Source organism: Silurus aristotelis (assembly GCF_946808225.1).
Source record: "Silurus aristotelis genome assembly, chromosome: 1".
Lineage (NCBI taxonomy): Eukaryota > Metazoa > Chordata > Actinopteri > Siluriformes > Siluridae > Silurus > Silurus aristotelis.
In genome coordinates this window covers 7,811,497-7,839,309 of record NC_139574.1, presented here as the reverse complement: position 1 = coordinate 7,839,309, position 27,813 = coordinate 7,811,497, and the positions used below count along the sequence as shown (strand labels likewise).

At 39.0% G+C, this 27,813-nt stretch overlaps 1 protein-coding gene across 1 annotated transcript; it reads right to left on the bottom strand.

Moving 5' to 3' along the window:
* Positions 1 to 7,169: 7,169 nt before the first annotated feature.
* Positions 7,170 to 11,109, bottom strand: ifnu (class II cytokine, IFN-u). Its single transcript, XM_083553595.1, has 6 exons — positions 10,368 to 11,109; positions 9,524 to 9,657; positions 9,329 to 9,406; positions 8,123 to 8,248; positions 7,682 to 7,762; positions 7,170 to 7,559 (listed from the first exon to the last, which is right to left on the bottom strand). The coding sequence occupies exons 2-6, from the start codon at positions 9,635 to 9,637 to the stop codon at positions 7,467 to 7,469; spliced, it is 492 nt and encodes a 163-aa protein (XP_083409721.1). The 5' UTR covers positions 9,638 to 9,657; positions 10,368 to 11,109; the 3' UTR covers positions 7,170 to 7,466.
* Between the last annotated feature and the right edge of the window lie 16,704 nt (positions 11,110 to 27,813).

Here is a 27,813-nt window from a genome sequence, read left to right as displayed (position 1 = left end):
TTCCTCACTGTATATATATATATTTATTTAATCACTGTTTATTTTTATAGTTGATCATCATAAACATTTACATTTGCATTTGCGGCATTTAGCAGACGCCCTCAATTTAAATATAACTCTTGAATTCTACAAAGCAAACTTGGAAAGTGCTCATTTAAGTGTTTCAGGAAACGGTAGGTCTTCAATCGTCGCTTGAAAATAGTCAGGGACTCCGCTGTAAACACACACACACACACACACACACACACACACACACACACACACACACACACACACAAGATAGCTAAAGTACACATATCTTTTACTTAAGACAAGTACATATACTCATGTTTTAAAAGACTTTGGTAAAAGTTTAAGTTCTTACTACACTTTTTCACTCAATTTAAAGTAAAGAAGTTTAGGCTCTGACATATACTTAAAAAGAAGTAACCATTACTCCTACCTTTTTTTAGTGACATGCTGGTAACTAAACATCACATCAAATTAATATATTATTACTAAATAATAAAAAATGTTGTTACCTAATGAATGTACCGAGGCTTAACCTCCACCATATACACACGTGGACAAAATTGTTGGTACCCTTCGGTCAATGAAAGAAAAACTCACAATGGTCACAGAAAAAAACTTTAATTTGACAAAAGTAATAATAAATCAAAATTCTATAAATGTTAACCAATGAAAGTCAGACATTGCTTTTCAACCATGCCTTAACGGAATTATAAAAAAAATAAACGCATGGAACAGGCCTGGACAAAAATGATGGTACCCCTAGAAAAGACTGAAAATAATTGGACCAAAGGGACATGTTAATTCAAGGTGTGTCCACTAATTAGCATCACAGGTGTCTACAATCTTGTAATCAGTCAGTGGGCCTATATATAGGGCTCCAGGTAGTCACTGTGTTGTCTGGTGACATGGTGTGTACCACACTCAACATGGACCAGAGAAGGCAAGGGAAAGAGTTGTCGCAGGAGATTAGAAAGAAAATTATAGACAAGCATGATAAAGGTAAAGCTTATAAGACCATCTCCAAGCTAGATGTTCCTGTGACTACAGTTGCACATATTATTCAAAAATTTAAGATCCATGGGACTGTAGCCAACCTCCCTGGACGTGGCCGCACGAGGAAAATTTATGACAAATCAAAGAGACAGATAATCCGAATGGTAAAATAAAGAGCTCAGAAAGACTCCTAAAGAGATCCAAGGTGAACTCCATGTTTAAGGAACATCAGTGTCAGATTGCACCATCCGTCGTTGTTTGAGCCAAAGTGGACTACATGGGAGACGACCAAGGAGGACACCATTGTTAAAAACAAATCATAAAAAAGCTAAACTGGAATATGCCAAAGCTTCTGGGAGAATGATCTATGGACAGATGAGACAAAAATTTAACTTTTTGCCAAGGCACATTAGCTCTAAGTTAACAGACAGAAAAATGAAGCATATCAAGAAAAGAACACTATCCCTACTATGAAACATGGCTGCTTTGCTGCATCTGGCACAGGGTGTCTTGAATCTGTGAAGGGTACAATGAAATCTGAAGACTGTCAAGGGATTCTAGAGAGAAATGTACTGGCCAGTGTCAGAAAGCTTGGTCTCAGTCGCAGGTCATGGGTCTTGCAACAGGACAATGACCCAAAACACATAGCTAAAACACCCAAAAATGTCTAAGAGGAAAACATTGGACTTTTCTAAAGTGGCCTTCTATGAGCCCTGACCCCAATCCTATTGAGCATCTTTGGAAGGAGCTGAAACATGCCACCTGGAAAAGACTCCCTTCAAACCGGAAACAACAGGGGCAGTTTGCTCATGAGGAGTGGGCCAAAATACCTGCTGAGAGGTGCAGAAGTCTCATTGACAGTTACAGGAATCGTCTGATTGCAGTGATTGCCTCAAAAGGTTGTGCAACAAAATATTAAGTTAGGGGTACCATCATTTTTGTCCAAGCCTGTTCCATGAGTTTATTTTTTTAATTAATTCCGTTGAAGCATGGTTAAAAAGCAATGTCTGACTTTCATTGGTTAACATTCATAGAATTTTTATTTATTATTACTTTTGTCAGATTAAAGTTTTTTCAGTGACTATTGTGAGTTCTAATTTCATTGACCGAACAAAATATTAAGTTAGGGGTACCAACAATTTTGTCTATGTGTGTAGAACACACAAGCAGAGAAAAGATGATGATGATGATGATGATGATGATCAGGTGATTAGAAATGTCTCTGTTCTCAGTCATGTTTACGTCGCTGATTTCCTCTGTCTTATCCAAATTAGCCATACTTGTTGCCTTCTGACTTGCGTGATGTTAGCTTTGTAAACTAGCTAACGTCTGTGGTGTGTGAGAGCCACGAAATAATACACCAGTTGTAGTTTGAAAAAAGCCACGCAATGACAGGAAATATGTTGAAAATGACAGGAAATATTGATTGTCATCAAATAGATTATAATAGATTAATAGATTAAATAGAATAATTAAAACTTTTCATTCATTTTCTTCCGCTTATCCGTAATTCGGGTCGCGGGGGCAGCAGTCTAAGCAGGCCCCCGCCTTCGACTGCTGCCCAATCCTCACAGCACCGTCCCTTACGGTCCCTCCTGCAGGTGGTGAGCCCACGGGAAGGCGGCCCCACGTCACTCCGACGTCACGGACCTTGATATTTCCCTCGTAAGGGACCCCCGGAGCATAGAGGGTTAAGGGCCTTGCTCAAGGGCCCAAGAGTGGCAGCTTGGCGATACCGGGGCTTGAACCCCAGACCTTCCGATCTGCAACCCAGCGCCTTAACCGCTGGAGCCACCACTCCCCCTTATAATTAAAACTTAATTTGTTAAACGTATCAAGTCTGGTTTGAAAATGTAAGCAGTAGAAAGTACAGATATTTGTGTAAAAAATTTTATGAGTGAAAGTAAAAAGTTGTCAGAAAAAGAAAAAGTGAAGTAAAGAGCTGATACCAAAAAAATCTACTTAAGTACACTTATGAAGTATTTCTATTATTTCCCACCTCTGACACACACACACACACACACACACACACACACACACACACACACACACACACACACACACACACACACACACACACACACACACACACACACACACACACACACACAAAGATACCAGGCCAGGCATAAAGCTAAACAGTTAGGAATTAAGGGCCTTCATTTTATTTAAAACGCAACTATATGGTCTGAAAAAAAATCCTATTGTGTCATAAAAGGTTTCCATTATTAGTAGATTGAAAAAACGTTTATTTATTTATTTTTTTTATATTGTGATGTTGACCTCACGTCACGCACACATCAACAGGCAAACGCTCTGAACACGACAGCCAGGCGGGTGCTGAATATACTGTGCCAGTTCAGCACCCGTGTTGTGGAAAGCTGCAGCGCACATAGCAGGGGGGCGGAGCGACACAACAAGGCACGGCTGGAACCGAATGAGGAGAGCGCCAACTCTTCACCCTTATTGAGAAGACTGAAGAGTATAAAAGGAGCCAAGTAGGAAGACAGGTTGGAGAATGTCTGGCTCCTGACTAATCCACGGATTATCTCTCCATTTTCTCACAGGAAGCAGCGACGGCAGCGAGAGCAGCGCAAGCTATCGCAGTGGCCACGCAGATGCTTATCCTGCTTCTTTGATCCTCACAGAGCACACACCCGCACAGACAGGACAGGGTCTCAGCTCCTCTCGGCTTGGCCGTGGCATCGAGCAACTCGGGACCAAAGCGTCGCTACCCTGAAACGCCTTTAAGCTCCAAATAATGCCGACCAACAGGCTAAGAAATACTCGCATTCATGACTTTACGTCTCTCTTTTCCCCACCACTCCTGTGAACTGTAAATAAACCACAACATGATTCTTGCATTTCTGCTCTCCTGGTGTGTGTGTTTCACCCGTCACGTGAGCGAGTCGCTACATTGGTGGAGAACGCAGAAATCTTGGAAATCCCCTCCTAAGGAAGCGCAATGCCTTCTCACCAAAATGACGGCAAGGGACGACCCGCAAACATTTCTGTACACTTTTGAGTGCATCGCAATACACCAGAGATGGCCAAAACATGGATGGGCTAGTAGCTCCCTACCTACCGGGGGATGCCCAACTGGCATACTACAGCCTCCCAATAGAGGTGGCGGAAAATTACGATCTTTTAAATAAGAAAATCCTAGATCAATACGGATTATTGCTGAGAAACGCCACAGTGGATTTCCACAAATAGGGTTATAAACACTATAACGCTCCAAGGACCCAGATGGAAGGTCGGAAGGAACGAAAGGCTGTGGGGATGCGAGATCCAAAAAACCCCAAAGAGGTAATTGAAGCACTGGAGTGCGCACTATCCATGTTAAGACTGGAAGGAAAAACTGCTCGTTACCAGCCACGCCAAGTACACGCGTGACAAGAACGGACTCGGCAGTAACGTCACACTGGCCAGACCCTTAATCATAGCCTGGGGAGCTATACCTGTTGCATGTGTGCATGGAGACGTGCACAAGGTGCCCATCGTCAGGGTCTGGGTGGCGAACAGTGAAGGTGAGTGGCCATTAATAATAGGCGTGGTTTCTAACCTACCTGCACCACTACTCTTAGGCAGAGACTGGCCGTGGTTCCAGAAACACTAAACCATCACTCTGGGGACGACAAGAAGCAGTAGGGGCCCATACAGCGTTAACGGCTCATGAGCACAGGACACTGGGGCAAAGGGTGAGTCTAATGATAACAATAATCCTCTGTTAAATGTGTGTCACCAGGCATCCCGTGAGGGCAACTTGCCAAGTGGTGCAGGTGGAGGACCAGACAAACTGCTACCACACTCATACTTCACAGTAATAAACAGGCTCCTGTGACCTTTTGGTGCTTCCAAGGAAGAAAACTCGGTGATGCACCTAGCGCACATGTACCCACTGGGCGGACACTTGGGGCCAAGGAACATGCTGAAAAAGATAAGAGACAGGTTCCATTGGCCAGGCATGGAGGCAGAAGTATAGTGCTTCTGCCAAAGCTGCCCCCAGTGTCAACACACCACGCCCACCACATCCGCCTTGCTATGGTGGACTATGCCACACACTACCAGAAAGTGGTCCCACCGATAAAAGCCACAACAAAGAACATCACCAAGAAGCTAATGATCCTCTTCAGCCAAATGGGAATCCTGAAGGACCTACTTACTGACCTCTGGTTTCTTTTAAACCAACTACCTGCATGTCTTCCCTCACCACATCCATAAACCTCTTCCTTGGCCTTTCTCTTTCGTTTCTTCCTGGTGGCTCTATCCTCAGCATTCTCCTACTGTTATATCCCATGGTCCTTCACTGCACATGTCCAAACCATCTTAATCGTGCCTCCCTCACCTTGTCTCCAAAACATCCTACATGTGCTGTCCCTCTAATAAACTAATTTCTAATTCTGTCCATCATCATCACTCCCAATAAAAACCTCAGCATCTTCAGCTTTGCTACCTTCAGCTTCACCTCCTGTCTTTTATTCAATGCCACTTTTCTTCACTTCTCTAGCACACTCTCCATTACTTTGCACTATTGACCCCAGGTACCTGAACTCTTCTCTTCTCCCTGCAACCACACCATTCCAATGCCCCCCATATCATTCACCAGAAACATTGGAGGTGGCTTTAACTGTTCTATCATGCTGTGGATCAAAAAAAGAAATGGTGAAGGGGTGATTCTGAAGGAAGAGTAGATTACAGGGTTGTGAGATGGAGGAGAAAGATACATTTTGGCATTAGTTATATGGAGTGGTAGAAGGTGTACCTAGGAATAAAAGATTGGTGTGGAGACAGTGAAGCAGGAATTGGATAGGATAGGAAGGAGGATATGAGAGCAGCGCCTAAGAGGATAAAGAGTGGAAAGTCGGTTAGACCAGATGACATACCGGTAGAAGCATGGAGATGTTAAGAAGATGGCAGTGGAGTTTTTAACAAGATTTTGGAAGGTAAAAGGATGTCTGAAAAATGGAGAAGGAGTGTGTTGGTACCGATCTTTAAGAATAAGAGATATGTGCAGATCTGCAGTAACTACAGGGAAATAAAGTTGATCAGTCACACCATGAAGTTATGGAAAAGAGTAGTGGAGCCCAGGCTGAGAGAAGAGGTGGCCATTTGTGAAAAACAGTATGGTTTTATGCTGAGGAAGAGCACTACAACGCATTATTCACTTTGAGAATGTTGATGGAGAAGTATAGAGAAGGTCAGAAGCAGTTGCATTATGTGTTTGTGGATTTAGCATATGACAGGGTGCCGAGGGAGAAGTCGTGGTATTCTATGAGGACGTCAGGTGTGTCAGAAAAGTATGTGAGGGTGGTGCAGGACATGTATGAGGACAGTGTGACAGCAGTGAAGTGTGTGGTGGGAACGACAGACTGGTTCAAGGTGGAGGTTGGAGTGCATCAAGGATTGGCTCTGAGCCCTTTCCTGTTTGCTGTGGTGTTGGACAGGTTGACGGACGAGGTCAGACAGGAGTCTCAATTGACTATGATGTTTGCGAAGATATTGTTATTTGTGGTGAGAGTAGGGAGCAGATGCAAAGTAATGGAGAGTGTATTAGAGAAGTGAAGAAAAGAGTGCAGGCAGGGTGGAGTGGGTGGAGAAAATTGGCAGGAGTGAGTTGTGATAGAAGGGTATCTGCAAGAGTGAAAGGGAAAGTTTATAGGACTGTGGTGAGACCTGTGGCATTGAGTAAAAGACAGGAGGTGGAGCTGGAGGTAGCAGAGCTGAGGATGTTGAGGTATTCGTTGGGAGTGACGGAAACAACCGATCTATCTATCTATCTAATACAAAATCTACTGCAGAATTCAGGTTACACCACACCTATCTACCCACCTTCATACCTACAGAAGCCAATGTCAGTTACTTTAATGGAAAATGATGATATTTGATATTTGTTTATCACAGCTGTAAAATGCATATGTAAAATCATGTGATTCCACTCATAAATCTAGGAATATTTATGTACTTTATTGGTGTCTTCTACACAGCACTTTGTCATAAAAAAATATTAAATTATAGTATATCCATGAACTTAAGCAGCAGCCATTGTTTGTGATCTGAGCTGCTTTTTGTGCTTATTTAATTACTCTTACAAAAAATAGGAATCTTAATATAATCATTAACAAAAATTTGCATTAAGCGATTTATAAATATGGACTGGAATATAAAATATAAAACTTTCTTATTTTAATAAAAAAAAAAGGGGAGAAAGACCAACAGCTTATGTGCATGAGATACAGTTCACCATCTAGAAGTGTTTAATAAAAACATACTTTATTATTAGTAGGAGATTTATCTGGCACATATTATCTTCTCTCGTTTAAATATTAAAGTTAAATCAATGCACAGACATTGATAATATACAGACAAGTATTTATAGTGAGAGAAAAAAAAAAAAAAAGAATGATAGAAAGACAAAGAAACTAAGAAGAAAGACAAAGTTACAAAAGGAACCGTCGAGCTCAGCGTCGTTTCCGGAGCATGCGTTTCTCCAGCCGCTGAAGGATTTCCCTCACTGTCACATTTACTATCTCCCACGCACAGCTCTCATGAGACTGTGTGCAAAGAGAGGAGAAGAGAGATGAAGCTTTTTTCAGAGATTTAACACATTCAATTATTTAATGTGATCGAGTTTGGGACTGTTTCTATAATCATTTTAATACATGAAAATAATTACCATATTGTCCTGAATAAAAGTCTGCAGTTTTTTGAAGCACATAGTGACAGGCTTGTGATCGAAGGTCTGGGGGTGAAGAGTCTGGAAAACAGCATTATTATTATTATTATTATTATTATTATTATTATTATTGTAATACTATTTTAAATTACAAACAAATAGCTTACAAACAAATTACTTACAAATGGCATTGTAATATAATATAATATAATATAATATAATATAATATAATATAATATAATCTATACACACTTTTTAACATTTATTCATGCTGTGGTATAAACTTGAATATCATGTTTACTGTATACTACATGTTTTATTGTGAACTAAAGTTCAATATCTAGTAATATAGCTTCATTCATTCAGTAATCATAAAAAAAATATTTTGTTTAGTTTGTATGGTTCTTAGTAACTGTTTTGTAAGTCTCTACATTGACTTACGCATTGGGTTAGAGTGCGTTGTGTGCGTTGAAGCTGGTGGATGAAGTGTTCAGGGTTTGGATTTTTGTAGTAAATGGATTCTGCTTCCTTCATGACATCAGACAGCAGCATGGCATTCAGTTCCACCTGAGGACATAATAAACAAACAGTCAGCTATAGATCAACGGTTTGTCCTTTTTGACTACATAAAGATATGTGTGTGTGTATATATATATATACTGTATATGTGACATAATTCAAATAAAAAATATTAATATGATATATATAAATTAATATCATTAATTAATAAGTTAATAATATGTGTAAATAAATAAATGTATAAGATGTATCCTAAAAATAAGGATTAGGGTGATCTTTGCTTTCGTTTACTAGAAAACCTTCTGATTAAAATATTTTTCTATAAATATGTTTAGGTTTATTTGAATAAATGATATTAATTACATTTGGTTTCCAATTTCAGGGAAGTATTATTTTTGTGTATGTATGTAATTGATTGATTTATGTATTTATTTATTTTGTAGTCATTCCGGCAACATTGCTACAGCTTCTTTTATAAATGTATCTGTGTAAACACACATTATTACATTTTTACAGTGTGGCGGTCTGTGTTAATGTGTGAAAGCAAATTTGTATAGAATGTTGAAGTAATGGAAGTTCTGGAATATATTCCGGAATATGCTAAGGACCTGCTGTTAAACAAGCTGAATGTTGTAATAGTTTTTACATTATAACATTTAAAGCATTTGGGATACACATTTATTCATATTGACTTACATTTATCTCATTTATATAACTGACCAGTTGAGGTTTAAAGGCCTGGGATATGAACTCATGACCTCAGAAGTCACTTAGAAATCATATACTGTGTATATATATATATATATATATATATATATATATATATATATATATATATATATATATATATATATATATATGGCTATTATATAGCTTTTTATTATATAGCAATTTCTGGTTAGATGCTAACTGCATTTTACAATGGCAAAGTTAAATCGTATCTAATCTAATTAAATCTAATTTCATTTAATCTAATCTAATCTAATCTAAAATTCTTATAACAGGGTTTAAAAGTTTCATTCTTTTCAATGAACCAAAACCTACTTTTGAACCTCTTCCCTCAGTCTCACTTTTTATTTTGTTTTTTATTTTGTAAAAATTAATAAATAATTAATATTAATACTTCACCTGATGTAGCATATGTGATGGATCACAAAGTCTGTCCTTGTTATAGTGATGAGCACATGTTTCAGATATCCCACTGCTCTGTTTAACACACAGACACACACACACACACAACTATGAACGATAATGAATGTGTAAACTGGAATATTTTATGATGGAGATACAGTAATAATTAAACATATGACAATGTTCATTTACCATGCTGCTTAAGGTTTGGAGGAGGTTTCCCCATTTTACAAGCTGTGTGCAGTGCTTATGAGCATGAAGAAGAGCCAACAAGCTGCTTACGATGAGCACTCGGATCCAGATCATCTTTAATGAAACTGTGGAATCTGGGAAGTTTGGAAACACTGTGATGAACTATGATGTTTTCAATCCAGATAAAATGAATTTTTTTGTCTATAGTTGAAGAGACAGAATCGTTTTTTGAAGAGCTATTCTCTGTTATTCCACTAGGGGGAAATGTAGAGCAAGAAACTACATCTTATCAACAAGCAGAACACTGACATTGTAACCAATTGTTCTTTCAAAGGAATGTCTTTATTATTTGAAATGCAGTAAACGAATATAGTACTTAGGAATAAAATCACGTCTTTATGGTTGTTTTTTGTAGATAGCTGTGAAAACTATATATATATATATATATATCTACCTCCTATTTTTCATAGGTTCACATATAACACTAGTTTAAGGAGTGAATTACTATGCAAGCCATTGTGTATATTCTGTATATTTATACATTATATATATATATTCGATTATTGAGAAGAATAGTAATATTGCAAAAACAGGATTGACTTTATGACCGTTTGATGATCTGTATGTGCTGCATGTTCAGAATGTACTTTTCAGATAAACACTGATTAGATAAACTCATTAAAGAGGCGATATTGATTTTCCATCAGTCACTAAACTAATATGTTGAACATTCTTGATTTAAATGATACATTTCTGCAAATAGCTCTAAGTAAAAGCATATCCATCTCTCTTTGCTTACAGATAAAAACATATTATGAACTAAATGAAAGGTTTGTTGACTTACCTGTGGACAAGTTCTGCTAGTTTTAAGCCGTCTGCTGAGGCTGGAGGTGTGATGCTGAGCCCTGGAGCTCCATGGAGCTTTTATAGAGAAAGGATGCTGCAGCAGGTACACCACACCTGTCACTCTTACCCAAAATGAAACCAGATGATTCCCTCATCACATTCCAGTTTGCCATGTGGGAGTCCCCTTTGCTCAAAAGTGTGGAGGTGTATAATTGTTTACCTGAACTAGCTTTCGATGCCGTGTCTTGCGAGGAATTAAGGCAGTCTGCAGTCGAGCACGTTTATGTACAGGAATACACGCCTATTTTGTTACATTAACACACCGTAGATAACCTTTTCAAAAGCTCATAATGAGATGATGAAAGGGTGAAGTGAAAGCCTTTGAAAGTATTAAACGGTCTTAAATTTAGAATGACTTGGATAGACTTTGAGATTATTCTTTATCTGCTATTCATTTATTTACATTTCTCATCGCGTCCCTTGCATTATGCTGTTGTGCTCATAAATTAAAACTAGCACTACCCAAGTGATGGAAAGCTACCAAACACGGATGCACCAATTTGCAAAAAAATATTTCAACCATGAATTTTTTTTGCTGTAGATTTTTCCTCCTGTATGGTCCCACAGTGGTGGAGTATTTAACATTGTTCTTGGAGATTGCAGCTTCAGGGTCCCTGGTTTGATCCTGACCACAAGTTACCATCCATCCCATCCAGGATATATTCCCTCTTTATAGCGAGTATTTCCACGTGAATAAATCCTTGTGTGTAATATAGTTTGAAGTACTTTTAGATATATTTTTATACCAAAGTATATAATATAATTTCAAGCACATTCCGCTGATTGAATAGTGGTGAGTAAAACAAACAAGCAAAATGAAAAGTTTAATGACACTTCCATTACTGGAGCAGTCATAACCTTTTATTTTTTACAGTGTATATATTTGTAATACTTTATAACACTTTAATATTTATAATGCATTTTTGCCTACTTCAGTGGGAATTTAATTCCACATGCCAAAGTTTTTCCAAACTAAACCTCCTGCACATGTTTAGCTCTGCAGTTTTAATAAGGGTTCCTCAGCCAGGGATTATCCGGATTAAGAAAAAGTGCTGTGTTTGTCTTAGTTAGGACAATGATTTTTTTTTTGGTGCGGGGGGAATCTCTTCCAAATTAATTGAGAGCAACTTCTTTTTGCAGAAGTAAACTTCCAGAAGACTCTCATGTCTCTTGTGGATTATTATTGTTTCCTGCTGGACCAGATCTTTGTTGCAAAAATAATACAGGTATTACATTTGCCTCCAGGCACTGCAGGTAAACCTGCGTTCTTCCTGCATAATGGCATTCTGATACTAGTCCAGAGGACATGAGAGCTGGGAGGTTCTGGAGAGGAAAGTGAAACTGGAAGCAGCCCGTTAGGTAATCACAATTAGTGTTATTCATGAGTTACGTTACTGTAGTGATTAAGGGAATCCTTCTGAAATACAGTGCAATGATGTAATATGTTCTAATATAATGTTACAAACACATTTATAGAAATAATTTTTAATATATTACGTTATTTATTTATTTCCATGACCTATATGACTAATTCATATCCAAATGGAAAGTTATTTGCTCAGCAAACCTAGCTTAACTAAAAAAGAAAGAACAACACAATGTGTGTTGGACTCGTTATATTCCAGCAGTAGGTTGCTGCCTCGATTCTCCAGGGTTCTAGGTTCAAAAATAACATGAAATTAAATGAAAATCTATGTTATTTACTGTAATCAGCTAAACAGATCAAAAGTAAAACTCTTTTGGAACATAAATACTATGTTGTATATATTAATGTATCCATGGCAGTGCTAAGCTACACAATAACTTACATTGTTCTAATGAAGAAACAAACCAAATCAGGAAAAACTAAGACTGTAATGATGTTCCTTCTGTTAAATCACTTTTTAATAATAGACCAGGTTATTGGAAAGTATTAACTAAGTGGGTGTCAGCGAAGAAATAGAAACTTACAGATGCAACAGCCACAAATTAGGAAACAGGCAACGCATGGAAATCCTTGACACATCACATATTTTAACTCACTTCCTTGTGCCTCAACCCTGCCTTAAGCACTTTAGGTTTCCAACAACTGTTGTATGTCATTATTAATGTGTTCTGATGTGATAATTAACGCCTGTTATAACGGAGGCTTAAGCAGTTCTCATAAACCAATGAAATCTTTGTCATGAGTTTTCTTTAATTTAATGTTTAGTATCAGCATGTAATTATCCTGCACTAAACTATTCCCCCTCTGATCATCAACCACTGCTCGACTGGTCCCACCATCTCTCAAGTTACAAGGGAAGCATTTCAGGGTCAGGACTCGAACCCGGGGTCATTAAAGTGAGAGGCAGGATCTCTAACTGTCTGCCACAGGGAGGTGAGCGTACCCAAATGCAGAGACATGCTTGAAAGTGACAACAAATCCATTTTTATTAGAAATGTCCATGAAACACAAAAAAGTATAAATCCAAAATTAAAAATATTAAAATGATAACCAAAAATTCTCGAGCAGAAAGTCCAATATTCCAACAGGAAAAAAACAAAAACTACCCAGGAAGAGTACATTAACAAAGTCTCTAAAGAAGAGCAGAATTACTCAAAGTCTTGAAAGACAAAAGCAAAGCAAAAACAAACTCAAAAACAAAGACACCAGGGTACATGAAAACAAGGCAGATGACATGGGGAAAACAAACTACAAAAAAACTGGCCACAGAACAACATAGAACCAGTGACAGACAGGCACAAAAGGAGAACTAATGGGAGACCCAATGCCATCTTGTGGCAGGAAGGGAAAATATGTGGGGGGCCTTACCCAAAAATCCCCACTGATCCTAATAATACATGCTTCAAGGCCCTTCTCTTGTCACCATGTGGTGGAACAAACTTCCACTTGATATCTGATCAGCTGAGTCTCTGGAAGTCGTCACAATGTCTGAACAGGCACATTTTGCAGCAGTTGTTAGCCATTTCAGGACTTTTCAGGACTAAAAACTCTCTTTTTGACTCAACAGAGTTCAGACTGTTGGTATTCTTTGTCTGCATCGTAATAAAACAGTACAAGGTGATATCAAAACGTTTTGAGACTAGCTCTGTTTACAACAAAGTACTTTAATTTATCTATCTATAATTTATGTTGTTTTATGTAGCACCAGGGATCTGGAAGAACATTGTCTCATTTGCAGCAAATGCAGCAGCATTGCATGCATTTTTTAAAGACAGAGTCTGATTATTCTGAAAACGTATGCAGTTAATTAGGTTAATGTCTATTCAGCTAAATAATTATTGTATTAATCTATATTAAGCTAAATAATCTATAGTGTATATAGTTATATTAAAACTTAATCAAAACTTGGCATTAACTGTTCCATAGAATCACATTTAACTAGTATTTGTTAACAGTAATCTCAGGATACAGTGGGTGCAGGCTGGCAGTCACTCTGGCAGGCTACTAAAGATTTCTTGCACACAAAGGTGGATGTTTTAAAATGTGGGGACTACAGACAGGTAGAGGAAAAGGTGAAAAATATCTGTAGAACAACAGCTGCTTGGTTTGCACAACCCTGACCAGGCATGCTGTCTGAACAGGCAGCCTTGCAGATATATTTGCTATAGAGAAAGAGAGTGTACTAACCTCTGCAGCATGAGACTTGAAAACTGACTGAAGCTTTTGACCTGTGTCTGCATGATTGTCTCCATTGAAGTGCTTACACATGATTAGCCAGTTGGATAATCCCATTAATGTGCAGGGATATTAGGTCTTTCTAATAAAGTAGCCTTTGAGTTTACATCGCTTTTTCTGTTTCTTAAATGAACCAGGAGGTTTGTGCTAGTTGAGGCATTGTCAAGCTTTTTTTGTGACTGGAGGCGGAGTCTTTGAGAAGAGTTGGTAATTTCATGAATGAGCATATACCTGTGTCAGATTAATTTTGCATCTTTTTATACATTTTATCTAGAAGAGAAACTGGGATGCCAAGCAGAGAGACTATAGGGAAGCCTAGGCAGAAAAACTTAAATAAACTTTAATACAGATACCTCTCATGTCTGCTTCGCAAGTCCTTACACCAACCAGGGTGCCAGAACTAGTACACGATCATGGAAACCTTTATCAGCAGGTCATCCTCCACCTGCGCATGGAGAGCGCTAACATTTGAAAGATCATGCCCCAGGATGAATTGGTAAAAATTTTGAAACATGAAAATGGTCATTAAGAGGGTTGGGTGAACACCATAACCATGACAATCAGTGAGGGTGATTGAACTTCCATCTTTACACAGCACTGTGATGTCTTAATGGTAAAACAACTATGATGTTATAGACCAGGTGGAGCTGGAACAGTTCACTATGCCCTTGCCAACAGGAACAAGAGTGGTGTCCCTTCCCTGGAAAAAGGGAAATGATTCAGCTGGAAAAAGAAAGAGTGGTGGCATATCCAGTGGTAGGTGGTCCCACTGGATATGGAGGGGAAAGAGACCCTTGTAAAAGTACCTTCAATGAAGTGGGTAGTCCTCACTCATCAATGATATACAGTATTTTTTGTGATTATGAATCATCTCATTGTGCAGTTAACTTATTGGTTTTAAAGACTTGAGAGACTGATGAGGCTGATGGTTGTGGTTGATTTCCTGTATTGGCAAAGGAAGGGGAGTCATTGGCATTTTTGAATTGCTACCCAGCAAGACTCGACCAGTATGTACTGTATGTGTGACTGCAGGGGCATTCAGAAACAGAGCTTATAGGGTCATGAAGAAATGGGTAGTTTTATAAAAGAGCATATGCCTGTGTCTAAATATTGTGGGACATTATTTTCATTATCTTTCATTGGGGAATACCAAGAACAAAGAGAGTTCACAGTACAAGTCAATACAACCTTTCCAAATAACATTCTATTGAGCAATTCATGAAGAAGCTATTTACAGTGAATAAATATGAAAAGTTTCTAAACCACTAATTTTACAATTACATTTAAGTATGTTTTATACATATTATGTTGTATTTATGCTTTCAGCATGTGGTCAAAATGCAAACATCAGTGTCTGTGTACAGATACAATTTTTAAGAAGGAGAGCAAACCCTGCTCCACCTGTTATAGAGTAAATGCACATGATTCCTGTAAGCACATCTGCAATGGCACACCTGTAGTAACGGTTACATTTAAAGAAAATGGCATGAGAATAAATTCCTGCAGGTGAACAGATAAAAACCCTAAATGGTGTTGCAAGAGGCGGTTTAATGGTACGGTTTCTGTGTAACACTTATCACATAGCATCAAGGACAATGTTGTAGTATTGCTGTTATTCTCTTTAAACTGTGCCTTAAAAACCGGTTATTTTCTATAGAGCTTGGTTTATTTATTTGAAATAATTAAACACGTGATCCATTGTACAGAAGCATAAAGTGCAAAACTAGAATGCCAAGAATGTCTCATCTGGGATTTGGCACTGAACTCAGTCACATTTGTTTACACAAGCAAACCCTTTTCACAGAAACATTTTCCAGACAAGTGTCCTCCGATTGACTTATTCAGGTCAACTAAGGTAAAACCATAAAGCAAATTTCTTGCCTCAATATAATAAAATATTTTTACATTTAAAATGCCTGTTTGCATTTGTGGTCTGTCTGTCTGTCTGTCTGTCTGTCTGTCTGTCTGTCTGTCTGTCTGTCTGTCTGTCTGTCTGTCTGTCTGTCTGTCTGTCTGTCTGTCTGTCTGTCTGTCTATCTATCTATCTATCTATCTATCTATCTATCTATCTATCTATCTATCTATCTATCTAAATGTACATAATTTATTTATAGATGCAACTGCTCTATCCAGATCAGGGTGACAAGGTTTATTCAGAGTCTCTACTGGACACACTGGCCATAATTCTTATTATTTACACACTCATTCACACTTAACAATTTTAAGTCAATGATCTACTTACTGGCATGTGTTTTAGAGATGTGAGAAAACAGGATAGCATGGAGGAAACCCAAGCTCTGAAGCAACCTGGGGTTCCTGGATCTGTGACAATTACAGTATTAGTATTAGACCAAATAATAATGTATATATATATATATATATATATATATATATATATATATATATATATATATATATATATATAAAAAAAAAGATACACCAGGGCTGTTCAAGCTCATTTCAAGGAGCACAACGAAATAGTCAAGTCAAGTCAAGTCAAGTTTATTTCTATTGCGCTTTTCACAACAGACATTGTCTCAAAGCACCTTTACAGAAATCAACAGTCATGGTGAACGATGTGTATTTATCCCTGATGAGCAGCCGTGGCGACTGTGGCAAGGAAAAACTCCCTTAGATGTCATGAGGAAGAAACCTTGGGAGGAACCAGACTCAAAAGGGGAACCCATCCTCATTTGGAAATAGGCAATGTTGAAGGCAATAGACACAGTGGTCAGGTAAGAAAATGAATGAAAAGGCACAATTTGTTGAATTCACTTCGACATCTAAAAATGTCCAGCAGTGCCATCAGAAGAGAATTTGCAGAAACCAGTGGGACCCTGGTACACTCATCTACTTTCTAGAGAACCTAGCATGGAAAAAATTGTGGCCAAAAAGCCATACCTTTGACATGGAAACAAGGTTAAATGACTCAAATATACATAAAAACATAAACACTAGGGCGAAGAAAATTTGCAGCAGGTGCTCTGGACTGAGCGATACAGTAATGAGCAGTGTTGGGGGAAACGCTGTAAACAAGTAACGTGCGTTACGTAATAATATTACTTTTGTGGAGTAACGAGTAAAGTAGCACGTTACTTTATAAATTTACACATTAATATCTGAGTTACTTTTTTTAAAAAGTAATGCGAGTTACTTTTCAGTTAAATTATTTTGCATCAAAAAAATAAATACTGAATTAAAATGAACGTAGTCACGTAGAATCGCGCACTCATACGTGCCATCTGCGGGAACAGAAGCTGGTCAGAAGCGGAGATGGCAAACCAGAGAATTACATTACTGTGATGGAAGTATTCTTATTATTTTGAAATAGTCAAGGAAAAGGAGAAAGGAATAATGGTTAAGTGTAGATTATGTGTTGGTAAAAAGCTCTTGTCAACTGCAAAAAATACCACTTAAAAAAAATAAAATAATAAATCTGCATGCAAAGCACAGCACTACAGATGTGTGTGTGTGTGTGTGTGTGTGTGTGTGTGTGTGTGTGTGTGTGTGTGTGTGTGTGTGTGTGTGTGTGTGTGTATGAAAATGGAGATAGAAATATAGAAAACTTTTGCCGACTATCCACCACTGCAGATCTATTGACTGCTCAGAATAAAAGTTTTCCGTGGGAGACACATGTACGATGCCATCACAGCGGAGAAAGAGAGTAAATTCACAGCTCATTTGCTCTTTGTGGGAAGATAAACTGCCACGGTCACTGATAATAGGGCTAACTTTGTAAAAAGCGTTCAGAATGTTTCAAGCTGATGATGAAGCAGGTAATGATGTAGACGAGGACGAGGTCATATTTACGGAATTGCACGATGTTTTATGTGATGACGGTGAAAGGTATGTTCTCCCTCCACATCACCGGTGTGCAGCCCACACCCTTAACCTTACAAACACCAACAATAGTTACATTTCTGACGGCGAAGGCAGATTGCAAAGCAGTTTACAGAAGTGCGACTGGAAAGTGTTCAGCCTTGTGCTCAAAATGTAGTCGATCATCTTATTGTTCTTCAAGAAGTTATTAAGCATTTTAAATGTATAAGAAATGTCTTTTGCCCTAATATAACTGATTTCTTAATGGCAATTTTCTATATTACACCTGTTACACCTGTAAGGCGTGAAAGAGATACAAGTAACGCAAAAGTAACGCAAAAGTAATATAACGCATTACTTTCCATAAAAAGTAAATAAGTAACGTAATTAGTTACTTTTTTTTGGGGAGTAACCCAATATTGTAATGCATTACTTTTAAAAGTAACATTGCCCAACACTGGTAATGAGTGTCTGCAGGCAATAGTGAAGCATGGTGGAGGTTTCCTGCAAGTTTGGAGATGCATTTCTGCAAATGGAACTGGAGATTTGGTCATGATTAATGGTGTCCTTAATGCTGAAAAATACAGGCAGATACTTATCCATCATACAATACGATCAGGGAGGAACTGATTGGCTCCAAATTTATTATGCAAAAGGACAACGACCCCAAACATACAGTCAGTGTCATTCAAAACTATCTTCAGTGTAGAGAACAAAAAGGTGTCCTGAAAGTGATAGTTTTGGCCTCCACATAGCCCTGATATCAACATAATTGAGTCTGTTTGGGTTTACATGAAGAGCCAGAAGGATTTGAAATAGCCTACATCCACAGAAGATCTGTGGTTATTTCTACAAGCCGAGTTTCTTCATAAGCTGTGTGCATATGTACCTAGAAGAATTTGTTTTTGCAGAGAGAATGTTTTGCAGGCAAAAGTTGGTCACACTAAATATTGGTTTTATTTGGATTTCTCTGTTCATTTACTTTCCCTTTTGTTAATCAACAATAGTAAACTATCAGTACTTCGATTTTTGAAAGCATTTTTACCTTTACAGCATTTTTCACAAGTGTTGTTGTTATTTTGTTTTTCATAGCAACAGGAAAAAAAATTGAAAGGTGAGATTTCCTTATGAAGAGCTTGTTTTTTTGTTTCAAGAAAGTTTGGAGGTTCAGATAATCAGATAACATCTTTTCACAGGCAGCACAACCACCATGGTTTCAATCAGACCAATACATAACACAGCATGAAAAGGAGGGAATGATGTAAAATTGGCAAAATATCAAACAGTGATGTGGATTTGTGTGTGTGTGTGTGTATGTGAGGGGCAGGCATGTGCACGCATTCAGAAATGTAGCATAACTTGCTTGCACACGTTAAAATTTGCATATAGCAGCGCCGGAAACTTGACTGATGAGCCAGGATGTGTACATGAAATGTACTTTTCAGAATACATAATAGTTTTCTTTATTGGACTAACAATGGCTGGCAGTAAATAAAAAATGAAAGTGAGATGTCCTTTGTTTATCGGAAATTCACTTTACTCATCAATGCTGTGATAGTAACAGTTTCTTGTTTTTAATTTGATGCCTAACAATGTGAGTACCAATATATTTTTATATTAAATATAAACAACAAACTACATGACAGACCATGTAGTTATATGAAAATAATCCACAAAATGGTGTCATTTATAATAAATCTGATTAAATCAATGACCCAAAATATCTTAAACTCAAAAACGTATTACAGTTATTTTATAGATTAAGAATAACACAAATCACAATTAGCTTTAGCAGCAAATCGGACTACACTCACACTCTCGTGATTTTTATCCAAGTTTAATAGATTTTTTTAATAACTGAAAATATTTATAAAATTTGGCCAAATAGCTGTGAATTAAGGTTTCAAAGGCTCGGTAGCAACTTTGTGAAATTTGTACATCTAATTAGAAATCCAACATGTTAACTCCTGAGCTGCTATTCAAACAAAATTTTACTTAGGTGAAAACACCTGAGATCTTGGAAATATACACTATTTTGGTACATGCTCATTTATGTGAGCAAAGAACAAAGGCATTTTCATTACTTATGTTTATGCAGGTACTGTACTTTCATTTATGGGGGTATTCTGACAGTTTCTGTCCACACCGGGCCATTTGTCAAGTCTTGCACTTAAATGGCATGTTTGTCAGGAATTTTCTTGTTTCCTTGTTCCTCTAAAAGGTGCTGATGCTCACGGGGTGTAGTGAAACTATTATAGAGTGAAAGAAATTGAAAAACAGTATTTAGAGAACTAAAAAGATAGAATTAATTATAACCACAGCAACAAGAAAAAATAACATTAAATTCAATAGAGTATAAAACCCAGTATCCTATCCAGTATAATATTTTATTATTTAGTTTGTAAGCAGATTCTGGACACCTGATTCAACTGAACACCAATTACACATTCTGTTTCTGTGACACGTTTACATTTATGGCATTTGGCAGATGCCCTTATCCAGACTTACATTTTTTATCTAATTCATACAACTGAGCAGCTATGGGGTTAAGGGCCTTGCTCAGGGGCCCCGGATTGGCAGCTTGGTGTGCTAGGATTTGAAATCATGACCTTAATATTCAAAGTCCAATGGCTTTCTAGGGTGTGGTAGCTTAGAGGCTATCAGTGGCTAGCATTACGTTTATATTTTATACTCTGATCTGTAACACATGTTGCTGCATGTACTGGGATTTCTGGGGGTTGCAAAGACATCATCAAATCAGTGCATGAGCATAGTACAACATGACAGCATTGTTAATGACTTATAAGATTAGATTTCCAGAGCAGATATACTGTATATCTGCGAGAATAATAAATGTTTTCCTCTCCAAACACACTAGATAGGGTTGGTAGCTTTAGAATTCAGATAGAATAAATACAGAAATACAGAATGTTTTTGAGTTTTGAGAAATTTAAACAGCATTATGCAAATGATTTAGCCTGTAGCCCAGTTAAGTCAAATGGGGTTAAAAAAAAAAGCAGTTTTCAGATCACTGTTTTATTAAATGTATAAGCATGAAATAGATTCTCCCTGCTTCAGCACTGAACTGTGCAGAGGTCATTGCATCCATTTTTTCAATAATGCTAATATGGTCCATTGTATGTTCTATGACATTTTATGACCATCACACATTTCTGCATTTTAATGACATGACATGAATACACCTCTCTCAACTCAGTTTCTGGTAGCAGAGTATGTTAAGTAACTTCATTGCTCTCCAAGTCATGGATGGTCTTTTAAGAAAGGTTCCATCATGCACTCTGACTAAGGGATGGTTCCTATTTTCATAATAACTTTAACATTAATAATATTGGGTGGTTCTTGGGTTACATCTTACATATATATTATTTTATAGCTAGGCAAAAAACAGCCTTTGGAAGTATATATGTGTATATAGAAGCACCAGGTTCTGCTGGGCTCTTTTTGAAGATACAACTACATACATTCTTACATAAATTATAGGTATTTTAATAAAATACTGGTAAAATACCAACATTCAGCCCCTTATTGTCCTTAACCATTGAGCAATAACCTATATCTTAATCCACACCTGGAAACGTTACAACTAGAAAAAATACACTTTTCTTTCTTCAGGAGACCAAGTGTAAAGGGAGTAAAACCAGGAAAATTGGAGGGTGTTTAAACTGTTCTATGATGGCGTGGATGGAAAGAGAAATGGTGTAGAGGTGATCCTGAAGGAAGAGTACAGTAAGAGTGTAGTGGAGGTAAAGAGAGTTTCTGATAGGGTGATGATGTGAGGAGTGAAATGTCAGTTGGCCCAGATAACATATCAGTAGAAGCATGGAAATGTTTAAGAGAGATAACAGTGGAGTTTTTAACCAGATTGTTCAACAAAATTTTGGAAGGTGAGGAGGATGCCTGAGGAATAGAGGAGTTTGCTGGTACCGATCTTTAAGAATAAGGGAGATGTGCAGACCTGCAGCAACTACAGGGGAATAAAGTTAATCAGCGACATCATGAAGTTATGAGAAAGAGTAGTGGAAGCCAGGCTGAGTGAACAGGTGACCATCTGTGAGCAACAGTATGGTTTCATGCCGAGGAAGAGCACTACTGATGCAATATTTGCTTTGATAATGTTGATTGAAAAGTATAGAGAATTTTCTGTTTATTTACAAATACTTTTCTGTCTACAGTACTCTTTTGCACAATGTACTGTATAACATACAGCAGGTTTACTGGCGGTGCTATTTTCTGCTTTGTGTATTTTTTTCCTACACTGTCTTGTGTTGTCTGTTTGCACTGTCTTGTCTTGCACTGTTTGCACCAGGTTGCAAATGATGGACTTTATGTTGTGAGGACACTTACAACTCCTTAGCTCTCTGTTGTTTTATGTTGTTTTATGTAGCACCAAGGTTCTGGAGGAACGTCTCTAGGTTACGTATGTAACCCTAGTTCCCTAAGAGAACGAGACACTGTGCTAAAATGCTTTGAGAATGCCCCCGAGTGTTCACGCTCTGAAATATATATGTGTGTAATCAGTCAAAAATTGGACGCTGGCTGTCACTGGTTGGGTGACTTCACGACCAGGAAGTATAAAATGCATATCGAGAGAGGCAGCGTCAGCTTCTGTAAGAGAGAAGGAAGCACTGCGGGGACGCCAGAAGGTGTGGCATAGAGATGCAGCGTCTCGTTCCCTCAGGGAACTAGGGTTACATACGTAACCTAGAGACATTCCCTTTCATGAACTCGAGCTGCGTCGAAGAGCTTTGGGAACTAGTGTCTAATCATGCTGTACTGACCAGTACCTGCCTAGTGTGTGTCTGTCAAACACAGCTAGAGGAGGACTGAGAGGCCAGAAGTGGCACTGTGGTCTAAGTCATAGAACCGTACAAAGGTCAGCGGAGTGGACCAACCCGCAGTGCTACATATGTCATAAGATGATGTGATGGCATCAACAATCCACCTGCTCAGAGTCTGTTTATTACCAGGGAGGTCTCTCTTGAGAGGGCCGTAGCAGACGAGCAGCTGATCGGTCTTTCTCCAAGGACTCATCCTGTGGATGTAGGTGTTAAGTGCGTGCACTGGACAGAGCTGGTTCATTTTTTCCTGGTCTGGGGCCTGGAACAGAGGAGGGGCACCTTGGGAAAGTAACACGTATGGGAGTACAGGAAGGCACTAGCCATACCTGGGGTAAACTCCATGAAGGAGGGGGCCACAGAAAGGGCCTGCAAGTCCCCTACACTCTTAATAGAGCAGATGGCAAACAAAGGCCCTTCCCACAGACCTTGGGCGGAGCGACGACTAACGGGGTCTTATCTACACCAGACCAAGTGGAATCACACTGGATGCAAACCTGCATTTGTGGATGATTTGAGTTTCTGGAACTGCTTGACAGTGAGAGGCTGCCCTTCTCTGACCGTCCTGACGGCCGGAAGGATGGCCACAATGCGGGCAGGGAAAGATGTGAGTGCAAAAAAGTAGAACCCCATATGACACGGAGATAGGTGGTTCTCTGTAATAGAGAAAGCACACTCTTCCCAGCGTTTAGCCGAAACCCCAATGCCTTCATGTGGGTGAGAACAACATCTCGATGCTGAACTGTCAACTGCTCTGATTGAGCTAAGATCAACCAATCGTCGCGTCCACACATTATGTGAAAGGGCTAGGCCAAACAGAAGAACCCGGTATTTGTAAGCTTTGGCACCGAAAGCGAACCTCAGGAACTTCCTGTGAGAAGGTAGGATGAATACATGAAAGTATCTGATTTGAAGCACGACCTGATTGAGGGTCAGCATTTTGAACCTAAGTCTCAGCTGACATAGATCTGAGATAGGATGCAACCCTTCATCCTTTTTGGGAACTATAAAGTACTGGCTGTAGGACTCTAGTTCTGGTAGAGGAACCACCTCGATGGCCTCCTTCCTCATTAGAGTGTTTACTTCCTGTTCCATGACCAGAGCATGCTGGCTTTCCACCATTGTGGGAAGAACTGGTGGGTGGTTCTGCTGGAACACTGTCACCTGTTTCTTACTTCTGAGGAGTGAGTGGGGCGTCCAGCAGCACGGCCTATCCCTGTCAGAAATCTCTAAGAAAGTGAGCCAGACGTTCCTCTTTGTCAAGATGAGGGCAGCCATGGGCCCTAGCGGTCTCTTTAGTGGCTCTGAGGGCCTGGTCCGGTGGAGCTAGGCAACTAGCCGCCCGGGGCACCTCCCAAATTCAGTTAATGCAGCATTCAGCCTAATACGCATTAAAAGACCGCCATTGTGCAGGGACGCAGCGGCTTACCCTGGGGTCTTAAGGGAGGATGCGATCCCGGGAGAGAAATAGCTCGCAAGCGTCTCTTTAACCAGCAGCATCGCTCCATACCCATGTACTTTCCGCCCCATGATGTGTGAATACAATGTTAAAAGATGTTGAAGGGGCTTCGCCCATGACCATGACACCTCAGCGTGCAGGTCTGGAAAGAACGGGAGATCCTGACATGGAGGTTGCGACCCGGTGTCAGAGATTACACTTGTCTAGCTTACTGGACGGAGATACTTTCTGCTAATAAGCCAGCCAAGTTATGCAGCCTGGCTACGGTGCAGGTCACAACCCCGAAAAAGCTTACTGCTTATTATCTTCATTATTATTATTATTATTATTATTAATATTATTATTATTATTATTATTATTATTATTTATTATTTTTTACTACGAGCAGTGAGAGTGGAGTGGAGTGACCGGGAGTGGAGTGATCGCATAGTAATGCAAGCAGAATGTGCAAAATGCGCAGATGGCATGGACATGCAGCCGGCTCTCTCTAGAACCAACTAGCATGCTCTGCCCCCAGGAATATATATATATATATATTTTTTTTTTTTCTGACATACAATTGACAGACAATTCAACACATACACACATGATGGGTCCTTGAATGCGGAACTGTTCATACAAATTGAACTTCTTAAGGGGGTGTGGTAGATCAATGTTTCAGGATACTGATTGGAAGGTCAAGGGTTTAATCCCTGGTATCGCCAAGCTGCCACCCTTGGGCCTTTAAACAAAGCCATTAACCCTCTGTGCTCCAGGGACGCCATATCATGGGTGATCCTGTGCTCTGACCCCATCTTTCAAGCAATGGATATGCAAAGAAAGAATTTCACTGTGCTGTAATGTATATGTGACAAATAAACTATATTATTAATCCATCTTAAGTCTATATAGCATAAAAATTGTTTTCTTTCTACATGGAAAGTCACTCATACCAGATTACATGGAGGGGGGTCCACATCTGCCCCACGCAGACTCTCTAGTGGTGTTCCACAAGGCTCAGTATTTGGTCCCCCCTTTTCTCCCTCTATACTGAAGCCATATGAAGCCATATCCTCACATGGGTTTTCTTACCACTGCTATGCTGATGACACTCAACTCATCTTATCTTTCCCTCCCTCAGATACCACAGCTTCCACTCGGATCTTGGTATGCTTGGCGGTCATATCTTCATCGATGAGTGCTCATCAACTAAAGCCTAACCTCAGCAAAACAGAACTGTTGGTCATCCCAGGTGATTAATCTCCAGGTCAAGATCTCAGAATAACTCTTCATAACTCTCTGCTCTCCACTTCAGCAAATAGACAACAACCTTGGGGTGACCATGGACAATTAATTATCCTTCTCCTCAGTGACGCATTCTTGCTGATTTCTTCTCTACAACATCCAAAGGATTCGACAATATTTGTCCAGACAGGCTGCCTAAAGTGCTTGTTTAGTATCTTGTCATTTCGAGACTGGACAACTGCAACTCTCTGCTAGCAGGTCTTCCTCTGAACGCTATGATCTATATTAAGTTTGTAATCTAGTGTACCAGTGTAGATTTATTCATTGCTAGAGACTCTGTATAAATGTATATATTCTCTTAAATAATTAATATAAAATTAAATAAGTGTATGTAAATGTATATGTGTAAAGTACTAAAGTAAAGGGCAGTGATATTCAATGTTAAAAAGAGTTGTTATTATTATTATTAGTAGTAGTAGTAGGAGTAGAAGTAGTAGTAGTATAATACAAGAGAATAATGATTCTTTTGATAATTTGATATGTTTTAAAATTTTTATCAGTTAGAAGACAACAAGGTCTAATCTGTTTATATTCATACTTAATAATTCTTCTTCTTCTTCTTCTTCTTCTTTCGGCTGCTCCCATTAGGGGTCGCCACAGCGGATCATCCGTCTCCAATTCATACTTAATAATAATATACATTATTACTAATATACATTATACAGAGTGTTTGCAATAAATGCCCCTGTGAATGAATCAGTATTATATTATTAACAACTGCATTAAAATAAACTCGTGATTTGCAACTGCATTACGATCAGAGCTGCTGTTTGTGAAAATAAACAGCACATTGGGACCATTAACACCTCAAGAGCACTGGGGTATTAATAGAAAACCTAAATTTATTGTAGTCATTACAATTTGTTTTAAAAACATGGCCAAAAAAACCCCAACTCAGACAATACCACAACGATGTTAAAAGAGCACCAATCAACCTCCATTTTGCATTTATCCTCAATAATGGGAAAAAGCATAAATGGAAGAATTTATAAAGAAAACATCAGATTTACATCTGTAATTAACTAGATTCTGCTGAGTGAGAAGATACAAGGGGACATCTATCCTTGCATAGATTATAAGTGTTTTAATAATATAGTGGTAAAGTACAAGCGTTTAATTTAATTATAAAATATATTATGAAATAAAGCAGCTTTACAAATTTAAATAGATGACAAATATACATTTGGCATCAGACATGCCCCTATAAGAGCCAGTGGTGACAGTGGCAAGAAGATAAACTCCATGTAATGGAATTAGGAAGAAACCTTGAGAGGAACCAGACTCAAAAGGGAACCCATCTTTATCTGGGTGACACCAAATGTCCATTCATTATAGCTCCATCATTGTGGAAGTTTTCAACTGTTCACTGATAGAAACTTCATGGTTTTTTAAGTTTAAACATTCCACAGTAACCTCATTGATCTTTAGGCGGTTTATGTGGATCCATCCTTAGGTGTTCAAATTAAGGAAAACACCATCCAGAGGTGCGACACCAGGATGAATCAAACATGTTTGGTAGTGATAGGAAAATCAGACCATTTAAGTGACTTGGTTCTTTGACTTGGATTATTTAAGTGACTTGGTTCTCTTATGAAAAAATAAACGACTTGGACAGACATTCCCGACAGGGACAGGGCTTTCCTGCTGAATGCCCTGGTTGCCCCTTCTGGCTTGTTCGGCGACGCCGCCATCGTCAAGTTTCAGGAAGCCAAAAAGCAATCGGTGGCGTTCCAGTGGTATCTTACCCGTCACTCCAATGGGGCCGCTCGGCGGGCGCAGCCCCAGGGCGGCGTTGCCTGGCACCGCTAAGCCCAAAAACAGAGCGTTACCATTCAGACCTCTCCGGAGGGGCCCAAGGGCCCCCAGCGACGCTGTAGGCCCAAGGCCAAGGAGCCGGCCGACCTGAGGGTCATCCTCTCCAACAAGCGGACTGACTCTCAGAGATCCTTAACCTTAAGAGAGCATTGTACACCTCATTACACGGCGCCCATCCCTCCTCAGCGCCACCAGGAGGTCAGGCTGCTAACCCTGACACAGGATGTGTTTCAGGGCACAGCCACCTCCAGCGGGTGTCTTTGAATCACTCACTCGTGAGGCTCAGGTTCAGGATGCTCACTCTCAGGCAGGTCGTGTCTCAGATCAAGTCCGAAGACTGGTTTGTCACGATAGATCTAAAGGACACATACTTCCACATATCCATCCTTCCTGCTCACAGGAGGTTCCTGAGGTTTGCTTTCGGGGGTGAAGCTTATCAATATTGGGTCCTCCTTGGCCTAGTGTTCTCATTCTGCACCTTCACAAAGAG

What these genes read in the sequence shown, in the direction of transcription:
- ifnu (XM_083553595.1), bottom strand. Translation starts at nt 9,637, where the DNA reads ATGATCTGGATCCGAGTGCTCATCGTAAGCAGCTTGTTGGCTCTTCTT. An exon ending in TCCAAACCTTAAGCAGCATG is followed by an intron (nt 9,407 to 9,523) that starts GTAAATGAACAT and finishes TGTGTTAAACAG; the next exon opens with AGCAGTGGGATATCTGAAAC. An exon ending in CATCACATATGCTACATCAG is followed by an intron (nt 8,249 to 9,328) that starts GTGAAGTATTAA and finishes TTATGTCCTCAG; the next exon opens with GTGGAACTGAATGCCATGCT.